The sequence below is a fragment of the Pristiophorus japonicus genome, chromosome 18 (assembly GCF_044704955.1).
Source record: "Pristiophorus japonicus isolate sPriJap1 chromosome 18, sPriJap1.hap1, whole genome shotgun sequence".
NCBI lineage: Eukaryota > Metazoa > Chordata > Chondrichthyes > Pristiophoridae > Pristiophorus > Pristiophorus japonicus.
This window is the reverse complement of record NC_091994.1, coordinates 109,735,883-109,752,912: the sequence shown is the minus strand read 5'-3', so window position 1 is coordinate 109,752,912 and position 17,030 is coordinate 109,735,883. Positions and strand designations below refer to the sequence as shown.

General features: G+C 45.7%; 1 protein-coding gene across 1 annotated transcript in view; it reads right to left on the bottom strand.

The window, feature by feature from the left end:
• The window catches only part of nmnat1 (nicotinamide nucleotide adenylyltransferase 1), a 54,984-nt gene extending 38,393 nt beyond the window's left edge, over positions 1-16,591 (bottom strand). Inside the window, exons 1-3 of the mRNA XM_070860741.1 lie at positions 16,494-16,591; positions 15,759-15,917; positions 2,585-2,712 (exon numbers count right to left, since the gene is read on the bottom strand). Of these exons, the coding sequence (XP_070716842.1) occupies positions 2,585-2,702 (118 nt within the window). The 5' untranslated portion in view covers positions 2,703-2,712; positions 15,759-15,917; positions 16,494-16,591. The remainder of the gene's footprint in view (positions 1-2,584; positions 2,713-15,758; positions 15,918-16,493) is intronic.
• Positions 16,592-17,030: the final 439 nt, after the last annotated feature.

Sequence of the window (17,030 nt, the reverse complement as noted above, 5' to 3'; positions counted from 1 at the left end):
CCATTCTAGTAAATCTCATCAGCATCCTCTCCGAAGAAAGGTTGAGCAGGTTGGGCCTCTACTCATTGGCGTTTAGAAGAATGAGAGATGATCTTATTGAAATGTATAAGATTCTGAGGGGGCTCGACAGGCTAAATGCAGAGAGGATGTTTCCCCACATGGGGGAATCTAGAACTAGGGGGCATAGTTTCAGAATAAGGGGTCACCCATTTAAAACTGAGATGAGGAGGAATTTCTTCTCTCAGAGGATGGTGAATCTGTGGAATTCTCTGCCCCAGAGAGCTGTGGAGGCTGGGTCATTGAATATATTTAAGGTGGAGACTGACAGATTTTTGAATGATAAGGGAGTCTAGGGTTATGGGGAGCGGGCGGGGAAGTGGAGTTGAGGCCAAGATCAGATCAGCCATAATCTTATTGAATGGCGGAGCAGGCTCGAGGGGCCGAATGCTCCTATTTCTTATGTTCTAACATCCTTCCTAAAGTATGGTGGCCAGAACCAGACACAATACTCCAGCTGGGACCGAACTAGTGTTTTATATAAGGTTAGCATAACCTCCTGGCTTTTGTACTCTATGCCTCCGTTTCTAAAGCCTTAGGGTCAACGAGAGAGAGGAAATGAAAGTTGTTGAACATCGTGAGAGTTAAAAGTTCAACAGTCGAACTTCTTCGATTCATGGAGCAATAAACTTTCCGATATAAACAGCATGACTGAAGTGTCGAGAGAGGAAGAGATAGTTTGTCTGATATGTAAAGTGCGTGTGCAACAAAGCAAGTGTTACGAATGACATCAGCCATGAGTAAATAAAAGTTGAACGTTAGGGAAATAAAACATGGGTAGGAGGAATCGATATAGTATCGAAAGATGACGGCTGGTAAAGTCTATTCTTCAAAGGTTTAAAGACAGTTGCGTCAGGAAGTCTGGTTATGGGGAGGTAGTTTTGGGGTAAACAACTGCGAATGTTCACATGAATAGACTGTTTTCAAAGGATTTGGGAATAGATTTGTCGTGCAGTCTTATCTCGGATATTTGTATATGTAGGCAAAAATATGGTGTATAAAAGGAACACAGCTTTCAGCATTACTTTACAAAACTCGTGGCCTCACGACCTGCGAGAGAACAGCTCCGCAGTCGGTATAAAAGGGCTGGAGTGGCGTATCACTTCAACCTCCAGCGCGAGCTGCTCCAAGTATGCGACTGGGTGACGTTAAAAAAAACCCAGGTCGCTGTTTGGAGTGTGGGCAGGAACATCGGCGGGGCCCTGGTACAGCGGAGAAGCGACGAGAGATCGTGGCGGAAGAGCGGCGAGAGATCGTGGCGGAGGATCGGTGAATGTTTTTGCGGCGGAGGTGCGGCGAATGTTTGTGGCGAATCGTGGCGGAGGTGCGGAAAACGAGGGTGCAGGGCCCAGAAGAGCTGAGGGCCCAGGGACAGCATGCGATATGTGTGCACACTAAGTCTTAGTAGCAGAGCAGGTCTCCAGTCATCTTGGTTAACCCTTGCCACTGGACCAAGACCTAGCTCTGTCAAGCCCGTGTGGTGGCTGATGTGCAACGGTCACCACACGTTAAAAAAATCCAAGCACAGGCATCTTCCACCCTTTCCAATGGAGTTCAGGACTGGAATATCGGGTCCTTCATTGAAACATCTGTGAACTCTTGTGGAAACAAGTCATCCTCGTTCGAGGGACCGCCTGTGATGATGATGACAGAGCTCGAAAGGTACAGACTGAAAAGCTGCTCTCCGTATACAGTTAGGCTGATCACCTGTACTGTGTATTAATACAGTCTGTTCCGTACACTTCACTGCGAAGTGTCCCGTGCTTACTCGAAAGAGAAAAGAAAGGAAAGAGAGACAAGGAAAGGGACTGAGAAAGAGAGGGAATCAGGTAGAGAGAGAGAGAGAGAGAGAGAGAGGTGTGAAAGAGACAAAGAGAGATGGAATGGGGAAGCATAAGCAATGTTCCCTATAATCATCATCATAGGCAGTCACTCGGAATCGAGGAAGACTTGCTTCCACTCTAAAAGTGAGTTCTCAGGTGACTGAACAGTCCAATACGGGAATTACAGTCTCTGTCACAGGTGGGACAGACAGTGGTTGGAGGAAAGGGTGGGTGGGGAGTCTGGGTTTGCCGCACGCTCCTTCCGCTGCCTGCGCTTGTTTTCTGCATGCTCTCGGCGACGAGACTCGAGGTGCTCAGCGCCCTCCCGGATGCTCTTCCTCCACTTAGGGCCGTCTTTGGCCAGGGACCCCCAGGTGTCGGTGGGGATGTTGCACTTTATCAGGGAGGCTTTGAGGGTGTTCTTGCAACTTTTCCAACTCTACAGGTCCCACGCAGCCCGGGACCGGCCGTTTCAATGTTAATTTCTGCGCATGCTGTGAATGGGTAGTGCAGCCCTTAAAGGGGCAGCTCACCCAAAAATAAGTAAGAGGGAACGTTGGCACAAAGACTGGAGATAATTGATGCATTTAGGACCCACACAAAGACTGAAACAGCACCTGTTCTTACCACACTGATGAGAATAGGCATCGATTCAAAGAAATCGCCTTTCAGCTGCACGAGATATAAGAGCAAAAAACTCACACCTGTTTCGTGCAGATAATCCCGGGCTAATTCAAACATCCGGAGGTGCATGTTTGTGATGGGATTAAATGATCCACATGCGAGCAGCACCACCTTTGTCCGGCTCTTTGACGTCTCCATAATGGGTTCACTGGAAAACACAGAGCAGGAGTTAAGAAAAACTGAAGAAGGTTTTCTCAAATCTTCGGCAGAATAAAGATAGGAGGCAATTTTTCCTACCCTGAAGGAGCGGACTTGTACTAAATTAGCATTTCACAGACACTGGCAGCCCATCACTAGTGGCTATTCTTCAAGTAAGGGCACACGACAGTTAACGTGGGCTGACTGTTCAACCAAGGAAGGTATAACATTCAAGCCCAATCCTCTTGTCCCCCACCCCCGCAAACAACACCCCCAGATATCAATCGAGAGCAGAAATCCTGAGTGATATTTGTTTTTCCTCTTCCAGAGACTGAGAGGCTAGTTGCAGTGACCCAGTAGCGCCCCTGGGTGAGATCAGCTGAGGGAGTGTAGCTTGAGAATCTAACCTGGGACCGTCTGATCAGTACGGTGTTAGACGGTACCTCAGTCCATTGGGGGAAATTAGGAACTGAACCTTTCAATGGGCAGCACTCTCGCCTCGGAGTCAGAAGGTTGTGGGTTCAAGTCCCACTCCAGGGACTTGAGCACAAAAATCTAGGCTGACACTCCCAGTGCAGTGCTGAGGGAGTGCCGCACTGTCGGAGGTGCCGTCTTTCGGATGAGACATTAAACCGAGGCCCCGTCTGCCCTCTCAGGTGGACGTAAAAGATCCCATGGCACTATTTCAAAGAAGAGCAGGGGAGTTATCCCCGATGTCTTGGCCTATATTTATCCCTCAATCAACATCACTAAAACAGATTATCTGGTCACTATCATATTGCTGTTTGTGGAAGCTTTCTGTGCGCTAATTGGCTGCTGCGTTTCCTACATTACAACAGTGACGAGACTTCAAAAGTACTTCATTGGCTGTAAAGGCGCTTTGGGACGTCCGATGATAGTGAAAGGTGCTATATAAATGCAAGTCTTTCCTTCTTTTAATTACTGTTGCCCATTTATCCACACTTTAGCAAACACTGGAAATTTTTATTTAACTTTTCAGAAACATTGCAATATGGGATTTTTCCCCTGCTAAAGTACAATTATCCATATAAACGCACGCGGGCATCAAACTCAAAGATTGCAATGCTGGTTTAATATCAAGAGACAAAATACTTCAACACTCAGCAGGTCAGGCCACATCTGTGGTGGGAGAAACATGGTTAGCGTTTCATGGCAATGACCTCTCACCAGAACTCAATACCCAAGCGCGAGAAACAGTTATTAAGCAATCCTTGAGTTTGATCTGCCAGTATCTTCACTGAACCTTATATTGGGGCAGCTCAGGGTCGATGGGTCGAGTCCCATTTCCTAACCTGCTTCGTGCAAACATCAAAAGGCATTGGTCAAAGTAACTGGATAACATTATTGCAACACAGACTGGTCACTCGCGGTCAGGGGAAAACATTAGCTGGGAATGTTAGCAAATCTCACAAACTCTTCCAAGTCTCCCCAGTGTTGATAAAAGAGACCTGTGGGAACAGCTGAAAAAGCAGTTTGAACGTCATGAGATAAAAGTACACGAGAATAATCCATCTTTCGGATGAGATGTTAAATCGAGGCCCCTTCTGCTCTCTCAGGTGGACGTAAAAGATCTCATGGCACTATTTCGAAGAAGAGCAGGGGAATTATCCCCAGTGTCCTGGGGCCAATATTTATCCCTCAATCAACATCACTAAAACAGATTATCTGGACTTTATCATTTTGCTGTTTGTGGGAGCTTGCTGTGCGCAAATTGGCTGCCACGTTTCCCACAATACAACAGTGACTACATTCCAAAAGTACTTAATTGGCTGTAAAGCGCTTTGAGACGTCTGGTGGTCGTGAAAGGCGCTATATAAATGCAAGTCTGTCTTTCTTTCTTTTACTCTTGAACTCTTTTCACCCAGAGGGTGGTGTGGGTCTGGAACTCACTGCCTGAAAGGATGATAGAGGCAGAAACCCTCACCACATTTAAAATGTACGTGGATGTGCACTTTCCAGAGCTGGAAAGTGGGATTAGGCTGGATAGTTATTTTTCGGTTGGCACAGACACAATGGGCTGATTAACCTCCTTCTGTGCCGTAAATTTCTATGATTCTATGAACAATTAACCAGTAGGGCTCAAAAATAGATTTTAACATATAAAGGTGCGAGAGAAATGCTATTCATCACCACATTGCGGAGGGCTTCGGTATGCATTGAACACAAGAAATAGGAGCAGGAGTCGGCCATTCAGCCCCTCGAGCCTGCTCCGCCATTCAATGAGATCATGGCTGATCTTCTACCTCAACTCCACTTTCCTGCACTATCCCCATATCCCTTGATTCCCTTAATATCCAAAAATCTATCGATCTCTGTCTTGAATATACTCAAAGACTGAGCCTCCACAGCCCTCTGGGTAGAGAATTCCAAAGATTCACCAACCTCCGAGTGAAGAAGTTTCTTCTCATCTCAGTCCTAAATGGCCGACCCCTTATCCTGAGACTGTGACCCCTGGTTCTAGACTCCCCAGCCCGGGGGAAACATCCTCCCTGCATCTACCCTGTCAAGCCCTGTTAGAATGTTGGATGTTTCAATGAGATCACCTCTCATTTTTTTAAACTCTTGGAATATCGGCCTAGTCTACTCAATCTCTCCTCATAGGACAATCCCCCCATCCCAGGAATCAGCCTGGTGAACCTTCGTTGAGGAGAGCTCAGAGGCTTCCTTAAGGAAGATGTTTAATTTTGGAGGAAGAATCATTCCCAGACTGCTCTTGTTCACCTTTTGCAGGGTCTGAGAAGCTCCTCACATACCAGTCCTCATCAGCATGGATGGTGCATTGTGCACAGATCTATCAATGTCGCTTTCATCTGGAACAAGTCTCACGCATTTACGTTTCAGTGCCCTCTACTTTTACACAACTCACTCTGAAAAAATAAACTTAGCTCCATATGTTTAAACGGGTGTTACTCCTTTTAATCATATGTTAAACCGAGGCCCCGTCTACTCTCAGTTATACGTAAAAGTTCCCACAGCACAATTTCGAAGAAGAGCAGGGGAGTTATCCACGGTGCCCTGGGACAATATTTATCTCTCAATCAACACTAAAAAAACAGATTATCTGGTCATTATCACATTGCTGTTTGTGGGAGCTTGCTGTGCGCAAATTGGCTGCCGCGTTTCCCACATTACAACAGTGACCACACTCCAAAAAGTACTTTGTTAGCTGTAAAGCGCTTTGGGACATCCTGAGGTCGTGAAAGGCGCTATATAAATGCAAGTCTTTCTTTAAATCTCACTTCTAACATTTCCCCAGTGTTGACAATAATGGTGTAGGGAGATAGGGAGAAAAACAAACTTAAAAAAAGGGGAATTCTACGGTCACAAAATTTAACTAAATAAAAATAAGTCCAAGGAAACGAAACAAACTAAAGCCTGAGCGATTACCTGAGGCTAACGTGCACCAACAGTTACCATGACTGCAAGGCCTTTCCCCCCGCCCAAGTTAAAAAACTAGGTTCTAAACAGCAACTTTCATAAAATCACAAATTCCACAAAATAAAAATAACAAGATTTAAAAAAAAAATAAATTGGATTGTCATATTTTTCATTTTGTTCCATAATCCTGTTAAAAAGACTTGCCTTTATATAGTGCCTTTTATGACCACAGAATGTCTCAAAGCGTTTTACAGCCAATGAAGTACTTAAGTTAATTCAAATTGTTTTTGCTTGAAACAAGTTTAACCATTTCAAGTAGTGCAGTTTTAATAAAACATTGCACCAAAGGCTGCTTTTGCCGCCATTTCCAAGCAAATTAACAAATAATTAAGAATCGACATTTTTTTAAAAAGTGAATAACAAAATGAGAATGATTTGACAACTTATTAGATAACCATGGGTTAAAATTCTTAAACTACTTTAGTAATATATTATTGTGTTTCCTTTTGGTCGAGTATTTTGGTTCCAGTGGAGTGCAGGCCTGAAATTCCACACCAGGCTAAATTTGAAGAGTATCCCAGCTGGGGTGCACCTTGCCTGGGAGGACTGTTCACATTGAGCCTGGCCAGATATCTGAGGTCTGCATCACTCACATATCAAATATGAATCAACTAAGCGTGAAAGGAGAAAAAACAAAAATTAATATCTATCCACACAGAAAATATTCATGTTTAAAGTTATATTCATTCTTTCTCGGTCTCAGAATTTTGACCAGCCTGAATCCAGTACTCTGCCTGAAAGAGTACTGCTGCAATTTATATTTTCAACAAGAATTTAAAAACATCAGATTAAACTTAAGCGATTAGAAATACTGCGATGTCTCTCTCCTCTTGTTGCAGTCTCCTCTGTGCCAACTCTACAACACCACACACAATAATTATTTGGGACTCCTGAGGTTATTTGCACTGAGTGGAATAGTTACCTCTGTATTCAAAGTGTCGAAACATCTGCCAATTTTTAAAATGAGGGTTTGAGCTTTTACTTTCATTTCTTACCCAGTCGGTTCTGCGTTTAGATAATGTGGAAGTAAAACTGGAAGCGAGTAAGCTCTGTGAAACAGGGTTAAGCTGCCAGTGGGCAGCAACATACAGCTGTAATCTGCTAGACACAGAAAATAGTGTTGCAATGTAGATTGCTATTCTGCCAGATGCTAATTGATTTCTACAGGCATTCAACGGCAGTTACACAAACTAGGGTTGTATTCCCCGGAATTTGGAAGGTTAAAGGGCGATTTGATCGAAAATTTCAAGGTATTAAGGGGAACAGATAGGGTCTTTCTGCTGGTTGGGGAGTTTAAGACTAGGGAGCATGGGTTAAAAGTTAGAGCTAGACTTTTCAGGAGTGAAATTAGGAAACACTCCTACACACACAGGGTTGTAGAAGTTTGTAACTATATACCGCAAACGGCAACTGATGCTCGGCCAATTGTTAATTTTATACCTGAGATTGATAGATTTTTGTTAAGGAATAGAATCATAGAAATTTACAGCACAGAAGGAAGCCATTCGGCCCATCGTCTCTGCACCAGCCAACAAAGAGCCATCCAGCCTAATCCCACTTTTCAGCTCTTGGTCCGTAGCCCTGCAGGTTACAGCACTTCAAGTGCACATCCAGGTACTTTTTAAATGCTATGAGAGTTTCTGCCTCTACCACCCTTTCAGGCAATGCGTTCCAGACCCCCACCACCCTCTGGATGAAAACATTTCCCCTCAAATCCCCTCCAAACCTCCCACCAATTACTTTAAATTTATGCCCACTGGTTGTTGACCTCTCTGCTAAGGGAAATAGGACCTTCCTTTGCACCCTATCTAAACCCCTCATAATTTTATACACCTCAATAAGGTCTCCGCCCAGCCTCCTCTGTTCCAAAGCAAAAACCCCAGCCTATCCAATCTTTCCTCATCGCTAAAATTCTCCAGTCCAGGCAACATCCTGGTAAATCTCCTCTGCACCCTCTCTAGTGCAGTCACATCTTTCCTGTAATGTGGTGACCAGAACTGCACAGATATGGGGCAAAGGCGGGTGTATGGAGTTAGGTTGCAGATCAGCCATGATCGCACTGAATAGCGGGACAGGCTCGAGGGGCTGAATGGCCTCTTCCTGTTCCTATGCAGGTAATCTCTGTGTTTGCAGGACATCACAAACTGCTGGTGTGAGGGTCAAGTTAATCATCTGAATTAAATGGTGCTTACTCTTTTTGAACATAAATCTCATCCCAGTATTTCCCCAATGTTGACAGCTTATGCTGGTGCAGGGAAATATCCTTAAAAATAACAATCACATAAAAAAAATAACATTTACAACAAGAAAAAAAGGAGTATTACTATCACAAAGTCGGCTGTATAAAAATAAGTCCAAAGAAACAAGCAAACCAGTCCCATTTACATTACTGCCCGGAAAAGCATAGCCTTTATGTTTTTAATTCATTCATGCAATGGTGGGCGTCGCTGGCAAGGCCGGCATTTATTGCCCATCCCTAATTGCCCTCGAGAAGGTGATGGTGAGCCGCCTCTTGAACCGCTGCAGCCCGCGTGGTGAAGGTATTATTTTTCGTAGCAGTTGTGTACAACTGAGTGGCTGGCTGGGCCATTTCTTGCTACAGCCAAACAGCGTATTGGTGAGGCCACACCTGGAATACTGCGTGCAGTTTTGGTCTCCATATTTACGAAAGGATATACTTGCTTTGGAGGCAGTTCAGAGAAGGTTCACTTGGTTGATTCCTGGGATGAAGGGGTTGACTTATGAGGAAAGGTTGAGGAGGTTGGGCCTCTACTCATTGGAATTCAGAAGAATGAGAGGTGATCTTATTGAAACGTATAAGATTATGAGAGGTCTTGACAAGGTGGATGCAGAGAGGATGTTTCCACTGATGGGGGAGACTAGAACTAGAGGGCATGGTCTAGAACGCCCATTTAAAACAGAGATGAGGAGGAATTTCTTCTCGGAGAGGGTTGTAAATCTGTGGAATTTGCTGCCTCGGAGAGCTGTAGAAGCTGGGACATTGAATAAATTTAAGACAGAAATAGACAGTTTCTTGAGCGATAAGGGGTTATGGGGAGCGGGCAGGGAAGTGGAGCTGAGTCCATGATCGGATCAGCCATGATCTTATTGAATGGTGGAGCAGGCTCGAGGGGCCATATGGCCTACTCCTGCTCCTATTTCTTGTGTTCTTACTTTAGAGGGCAGTTAAGAGTCAACCATAGTGTTGTGGGTCTGGAGTCACATGTAGGCCAGACTGGGTAAGGACGGCAGATTTCCTTCCCTAAACCATTTGGGTTTTTACAACAATCCGGTAGTTTCATGGTCGCCATCACTGATACTGGCTTTTTATTCCAGATTTATTTAATCAACTGAATTTAAATTTCCCAGCTGCTTGAGGTTACCATGACTGCAAACATTTATTTTACAGTTTCAAAAATGCAACTAATGTCAAAACATGACATGGAGTGATGCAGACCTCAAATATCAGGCCAGGCTCAATGTGACCGGTCCTCCAGGCAAGGTGCTCCCCCAGCTGGGATACTCCTCAAATTTAGCCTGGTTTGAAATTTAAGGCCTCCACTCTATTCAAACATGAGCGGAGATTGTAGGGCGATTCTGTGAGGCTACACTGGTGGTATAGAGCCTCGATCAATGAGAAGGCGGGTCAGAGTGATTACACTCTACACCCAACTTTCCAACAGGGCTCGCCATTCGAGAGGCTCCATCACTGCAGCACAAAATCACTTCTCAAAATTTCATTTCAGAATCTGAGGGTTCATTTTTAAGCCTGTTTTCAGTCTTTCTTTTAAACTTCTTATCTACAGCAAAGGATTGACAGTTTGGCTATGTGCACTGCATGTATACACATAAAATTATAATCACCATGTGTAAAAATTCAACAATTGATATGGGAATTATAAACAAGCACAAGTTTATGTACAAATTCTCATAGGGCTCATAGACAGTCCCTCGGGATCGAGGAAGACTTGCTTCCACTCTTAGCATGAGTTCTTAGGTGACTGTACAGTCCAATACGAGAACTACAGTCTCTGTCACAGGTGGGACAGACAGTGGTTGAAGGAAAGGGTGGGCGGGGAGCCTGGTTTGCCGCACGCTCCTTCCGCTGCCTGCGCTTGGTTTCTGTATGCTCTCGGTGACGATACTCGAGGAGCTCAGCGCCCTCCCGGATGCACTTCCTCCACTTAGGGCGGTCTATGGCCAGAGACTCCCAGGTGTCGGTGGGAATGTCGCACTTTATCAGGGAGGCTTTGAGGGTGTCCTTGTAACATTTCCTCTGCCCACCTGGGGCTCGTTTGCCGTGGACGAGTTCCGAGTAGAGCGCTTGCTTTGGGAGTCTAGTGTCTGGCATGCGAACAATGTGGCCTGCCCAGCGGAGCTGATCAAGTGTGGTCAGTGCTTCAATGCTGGGGATTGTGCGTCTGTCCTCCCATTACAAGAACATTAATGTAAAGCCCAATTTTTGTAACAAAGATGGATCAGACCGTACCTCACAATTATTTCTGGTCCTCTGCTGTGACATTCTTGTAAAACTAAAATTTAAATTTAAAAATTAACTGTATTCTTGGTAAAAAGAAAGACTTGCATTTATATAGCGCCTTTCATGACCACTGGACGTCTCAAAGTGCTTTACTGTAACATAAATGGAACTGGTTTGTTTGTTTCTTTGGACATATTTTTATACAGCCCACTTTGTGATAGTAATACTCCTTTTGTTTTGTTGTAAATGTTTATTTTAGAATGCAGTCACTGTTGTAATGTGGGAAACGCGGCAGCCAATTTGCGCACAGCAAGCTCCCACAAACAGCAATGTGATAATGACCAAATAATCTGTTTTTGTTATGTTGATTGAGGGTAAATATTGGCCCCAGGACACCGGGGATAACTCCCCTGCTCTTCTTCAAAATAGTGCCGCGGGATCTTTTACGTCCACCCGAGAGAGCAGGCGGGGCCTCGGTTTAACGTCTCATCCGAAAGACTGCACCTCCGACAGTGCAGCACTCCCTCAGCACTGCACTGGGAGTGTCAGCCTAGATTTTTGTGCTCAAGTCCCTAGAGGGGGACCTGAACCCACGACCTCCTGACTCCGAAGTGAGGGTGCTGCCCACTGAACCACGGCTGGTACTACAGCTGTAAAAATGAAAAGCAACTCGAGAAAATAAAATCTAATACATTTGTGTCCGTTCTGTGGCTGAACAACATCACATACACATTTCAGAATTAATCGATCAGAATCCATTTGCACTGCGACCATTTAAAAAAAAAAGATATAATTAAAATAGAATTCTGAACAAAATATGTTTGCTACCGTGGATCGGATGCTTTATGGAGCAGCACCTACTGAGCCACTGGGGAAAGCAAACAGAAATTGAAAAGGCTCTTGCAAGTACTGTGGATGCTTCTTGTATAAGAACATAAGAAATAGGAGCCATTTATCATAGCTGATCTGATCTTGGGCTCAGCTCCATTTCCCTGCCCACTCCATAAAACCCTTTACTCCCTTATCGCTGAAAAATCTGTTTATCTCCACCTTAAATATATTCAATGACCCAACCTCCACAGTTCTCTGGGGCAGAGAATTCCACAGATTTACAACCCTCTGAGAAGAAATTTTGCCACATCTCAGTTCTAAATGGGCGACCCCTTATTCTGAAACTATGCCCCCTAGTTCTAGATTCCCTCACGAGTAGAAACACCCTCTCTGCATCTACCCTGTCAAGCTCCTTCAGAATCTTACATTTCAATAAGATCCCCTCTCATTCTTCTAAACTCCAATGAGTACAGGCCCAACCTGCTCAACCTTTCTATGTCCCTGTACTATGCACCATACTTCAATGGACAGGACTGGTCTCCGGACTCTCCCACAGCTGATCCCTATCTGCCCAGCAGTCGTATGTGAAAGTAGTCTAAAGTGACTTGCCAACCGGTTTTCCGATTTTTCCAGTGGGAAAGGTGCCCGATCCCTTCTGGCAACTTCTTCCCTAATGGCACAGCAGTGACTCAGTGGGCAGCATTCTCGCCTCCGAGTCAGAAGGTTGTGGGTTCAAGTCCCACTCCAGGGACTTGAGCAAATATATCTAGGCTGAGGGAGTGCTGCACTGTCGGAGGTGCCGTCTTTCAGATGAGACATTAAACCGAGGCCCCGTCTGCTCTCTCAGGTGGGTGTAAAAGATCCTATGACACTATTTCGAAGAAGAGCAGGGGAGTTATCCCCAGTGTCCTGGCCAATATTTATCCCTCAATCAACATAACTAAAACAGATTATCTGGGTCATTATCACATTGCTGTTTGTGGGAGCTTGCTGTGCACAAATTGGCTGCTGCGTTTCCCACATTACAACAGTGACTACGCTTCAGAAACTGATGGGAATAGACAAAGGCACAGCCACAGCCCTGTCAGTCCCTATCACTATGTGTTGATGTTTTTAACTCGCTGTGCCATTTCCACCATCAAACAACTTGTATACTCCATTCCATCTCAGTGACTCTGGACTAAACAAAAGGAAAATGATCAGTCCGGGTTATTGCGCCGTATATTATCCCGAGCCCTATGAAACGTGCAGGTATGAACAGGAACGGGCCGGGCTCTCCACAGTCATACACTGTCTCGGTTTACACATGGAGATTCTCCACTCGAGTGAGGTGTCAGAGAGCAGCCAACACCTGCGGAACGAAAGCCTAGTATGAGTCAGCATCAGTCAGAGCAAGGGAGCATTTCCCCATTAAACACATTTATATTAAACTTGCATTTCTATAGCGCCTTTCACGACCACCGGACCTCCCAAAACCTTTACAGCCAATAAAGTACTGCTACTTCTGCTGGATTGACATAAAGAAGGACTTGAAAAACTTTCATTTCTAAAGCGCCTTTCAAGACCACCAGATGTCCCAAAGCGCTTTACAGCCAATGAAGTACTTTAGAAGTGTAGTCAATGTTGTAATGTGGGAAACGCAGCAGCCAATTTGCGTACAGCAAGCTCCCACAAACAACAATGTGATAACGACCAGATAATCTGTTTTTGTTATGTTGATTGAGGGATAAATATTGGCCCAGGGCACCGGGGATAACTCCCCTGCTCTTCTTCAAAATAGTGCCATGGGATCGTTTATGTCCATCTGAGAGAGCAGACGGGGCCTTGGTTTAACGTCTCATCCTAAAAGCGGTACCTTTGACAGTGCAGCACTCCCTCAGCACTGCACTGGAGTGTCAGCCTGGATTTTTGTGCTCAGGTCTCTGGAGTGGAACTTGAACCCACGACCTACTGGGTTGGAAGTGGCGAAACTACTAATTTGCCCCTTAGTCATACTGTCTGGGTTGTGAAAATGATGCAGAGAGAACACAATTAGAAGCAATTGCAGAAGTCCACTTCCTGTTTTTTTCCATTTTAAATGTTTTGAGAAGATTGAAATGCAACCTCAGTCATCACGTTTGAAATGCAGGTGGGCAGCGTATTGGGGTTAGCCCACTGGTGTGAGACAGGTTGGCAGCATCTGGGCTGCTGGCTGCCCATCCCTAACAGTCCCATGCTGCCTTCTTAAATGATTGTTTCTCAATGAGTGGCACGCTCGACCACTTCAGAGGGCACTGCCCAACACGTAGTGAGAGGCTGGAGTCAAGAGTAGGCCTGACCGCTGGGAATGGCAGATACCCTGCCCTGAAGTGCAGTAATCGGGGTTTTTGCACATCACGGGAGGAGGCCATTTTACACATTGCAACAGTGACTACAAGCCAAAAGTACTTAATTGGCTGTAAAACGCTTTGAGACATCCGGTGGTCGTGAAAGGCGCTATATAAATGTTAGGTCTGCCTTTCTTTTTTTTTTAACAACGATCGGAGAACTTTCGTGGACATTTTTCTGCCAGTACCAGCTCACTAATTACCAAAATGTAATTTCACAATTCTCCCAGGGTGGAATAGAATTTTCAAATCGCACAGCACAGGAGGAGGCCATTCGGCCCATCTTGCCTGCACCGGCTCTATGAAAGAGCGATGCAATTGGTCCCACACCCCTTGCTCTTTCCCCACATCCCTGCCAATTTTCCCCTTCCAATTCCCTTCTGAAAGTTAATATTTCAATCTGCTTCCACCACTTGTTCAGGCAGTGCATTCCAGATTGTGATGTAGTTGCTTCGTGGGTTCTTTGCTTAAGAATTCACAGCAACACATTGCTATTAAGAACCAGTTGGTTTATTAGTAAAAGGTTTAACAATCACATTACATATTACCGGTTCATCCACCAGGCTCACAACCACCTGCCTCATCGTGGATCCCCCGAACCCAACTGGCTGGGGTTTTATTGAGTCTTGTGAACATCACGTGACTGGCTAAGCCACTCCCAACTCAACCAATTCACGGGTGCGTTCTTCTTCTTCTTAGGCAGTCTCCCGGAGCCGAGGATGACTTGCTTCCACACAAAATATGAGTCCTCAGGTGACTGATGAGTCCAATGCGGGACCTACAGTCTCTGTCACAGGTGGGGCAGATGGTGGTTGGAGGAACGGGTGGGTGGGTGGGGAGTCTGGGTTGCCGTGCGCTCCTTCCGCTGTCTAAGCTTGGCTTCAGATTGCTCCTGACGAAGAGACTCGAGGTGTTCAGCGCCTTCCCCGAATGCTTTTCCTCCACTTTGAGCGGTCTCGGACCTGGGATTCCCAGGGGTCGATGGGGATGTTGCACTTTTTCAAGATGGCTTTGAGAATAATATATTACAGGCGCATATATTGCACAGACCATAACAGCTCACTGCTTAAAAACATTTCTCCTTATCTCACCTCTGGTTTTATTTTTAACAATGACCTTAAAGTGGAATAGTTCACAACAGCGGCAGCAGAACCAGGCTCAGGAATGCAAGGGAGAGAATGTAACTGCACCGAGTGACTGTACCAGGGACACTGGAGTCATATATATATATATATTATTACAGGGCTGTAATAACCCGCCCTCCTGTATGGATCAGAGGCATGGACGATGTACAGAAGACATATCAAGTCACTGGAAATATATCACCAGCGATGTCTCTGCAAGATCCTGCAAATCCCCTGAGAGGACAGACGCACCAATATTCTCACCCAGGCCAACATCCCCAGCATTGAAGCACTGACCACACTCGATCAGCTTCGCTGAACAGGCCACATAGTTCGCATGCGAGGTATGAGACTCCCTAAGCAATTGCTCTATGTGGAGCTCCTTCACGGCAAATGAGCCAAAGGTGGGCAGCGGAAACGTTACAAGGACACCCTCAAAGCCTCCCCTGGCCAAAGACCGCCCTAGGTGGAGAAAGTGCATCCGGGAGGGCGTTGAGCTCCTCGAATCTCAACGCTGCGAGCGTGAAGAGATCAGGCGCAGACAGCGGAAGGAGCGTGTGGTAAACCAGTCCCACCCCAGCTGCCCCCGACCAATATCTGTCCCAACTGTGACAGAGTCTGTGGCTCTCGTATTGGACTGTTCAGCCACCAAATAACTCACTTTAATAGTGGAAGCAACACGTCCTCGATTTCGAGGGACTGCCTATGATGATTAAATATATATATATATATAAAATCACAAAATATATATTTCAATTGGCAGGCGATTGCTAGATTCGCGGCATTGCACCCTTACCGATATCAAGTTGTTTCGCTTTAACCTGTTTCACTTCCTGGTGCCGCACTTCCCGGGACCGAGCGCAGCTTTTCCCAGCGGGATTTGCGAGACGCAAAAGGCGGCGCAATGTGGCCGGAATCGGAGGCGGGAGGGTTCAACAGGTTCCCCCCGGATTGGCTGCAAAAACACGAAATCAACAGGCATCAGACTGAGAATGTTCCCTTTGTGGGGGACATTTGGAGACGGCCCCTTGAATTCCCAGCTCTGTTTCAATACAGTATCGAATCGGGAGCAATGTAACAAGATGGCCACAATAACCAGGATACCGAGGAGCGAATTGGCAACAACACCATTCAGAATGATCGCTTTCTTCAGTTCATTAAACTTTATTTTGTCCAAAATACTTGTGGGCATTGGCGGAGTTATCTTTTGGTTTAAAATAGGCAACAATAATTAACACACAAAACAGAGAATAGCCATCATTTAAATTAGATTTCTTAATCACTTTGCACCTATTTTGCATATTGCTTTGATGGCTGGTAACAATACCAAATTAATGTGATTAATATTGAACACTAACCAGAGAGGAAAAATAATTGCAGGCTCCTGCAATGCTGGGAAGGGATAAATAGAGCTTTTTCCCACAGGGTTAGTAAAACCATGATGGAGTTCAAATAGTCAACATCTTCACTGAGCCGTACGAGAGCATAGGCCTTACACTAAACATCCGTAAGACAAAGGTCCTCCACCAACCTGACCCCGCCACACAGCACTGCCCCCTCAGTCAATCAAGATCCACGGCCCGGCCCTGGACAACGCGGACCACTCTCCATACCTCGGGAGCCTATTATCAGCAACGGCAAATATCGACGAGGAGGTTCAACACCGCCTCTAAGTGCGTCAGCACAGCCTTCGGCCGCCTGAGGAAAAGAGTGTTCGAAGATCAGGTCCTCAAATCTGCCACCAAAGCTCATGATTTACAGGACTGTACTGATACCCGCCCTCCTGTATGGCTCAGAGACGTGGACCATATACAGTAGACACCTCAAATCGCTAGGGAAATACCACCAACGATGTCTCTGCAAGATCCTGAGATCCTGCAAATCCCCTGGGAGGACAGACGCACCAACGTTAGCATCCTCGATCAGGCCAACATCCCCAGCATCGAAGCACTGACCACACTCGACCAGCTCCGTTGGGTGGGCCACATTGTCCGCATGCTCGACACAAGACTCCCAAAGCAAGCGTTTTACTCGGAACTCCTACACGGCAAGTGAGCCCCAGGTGGAC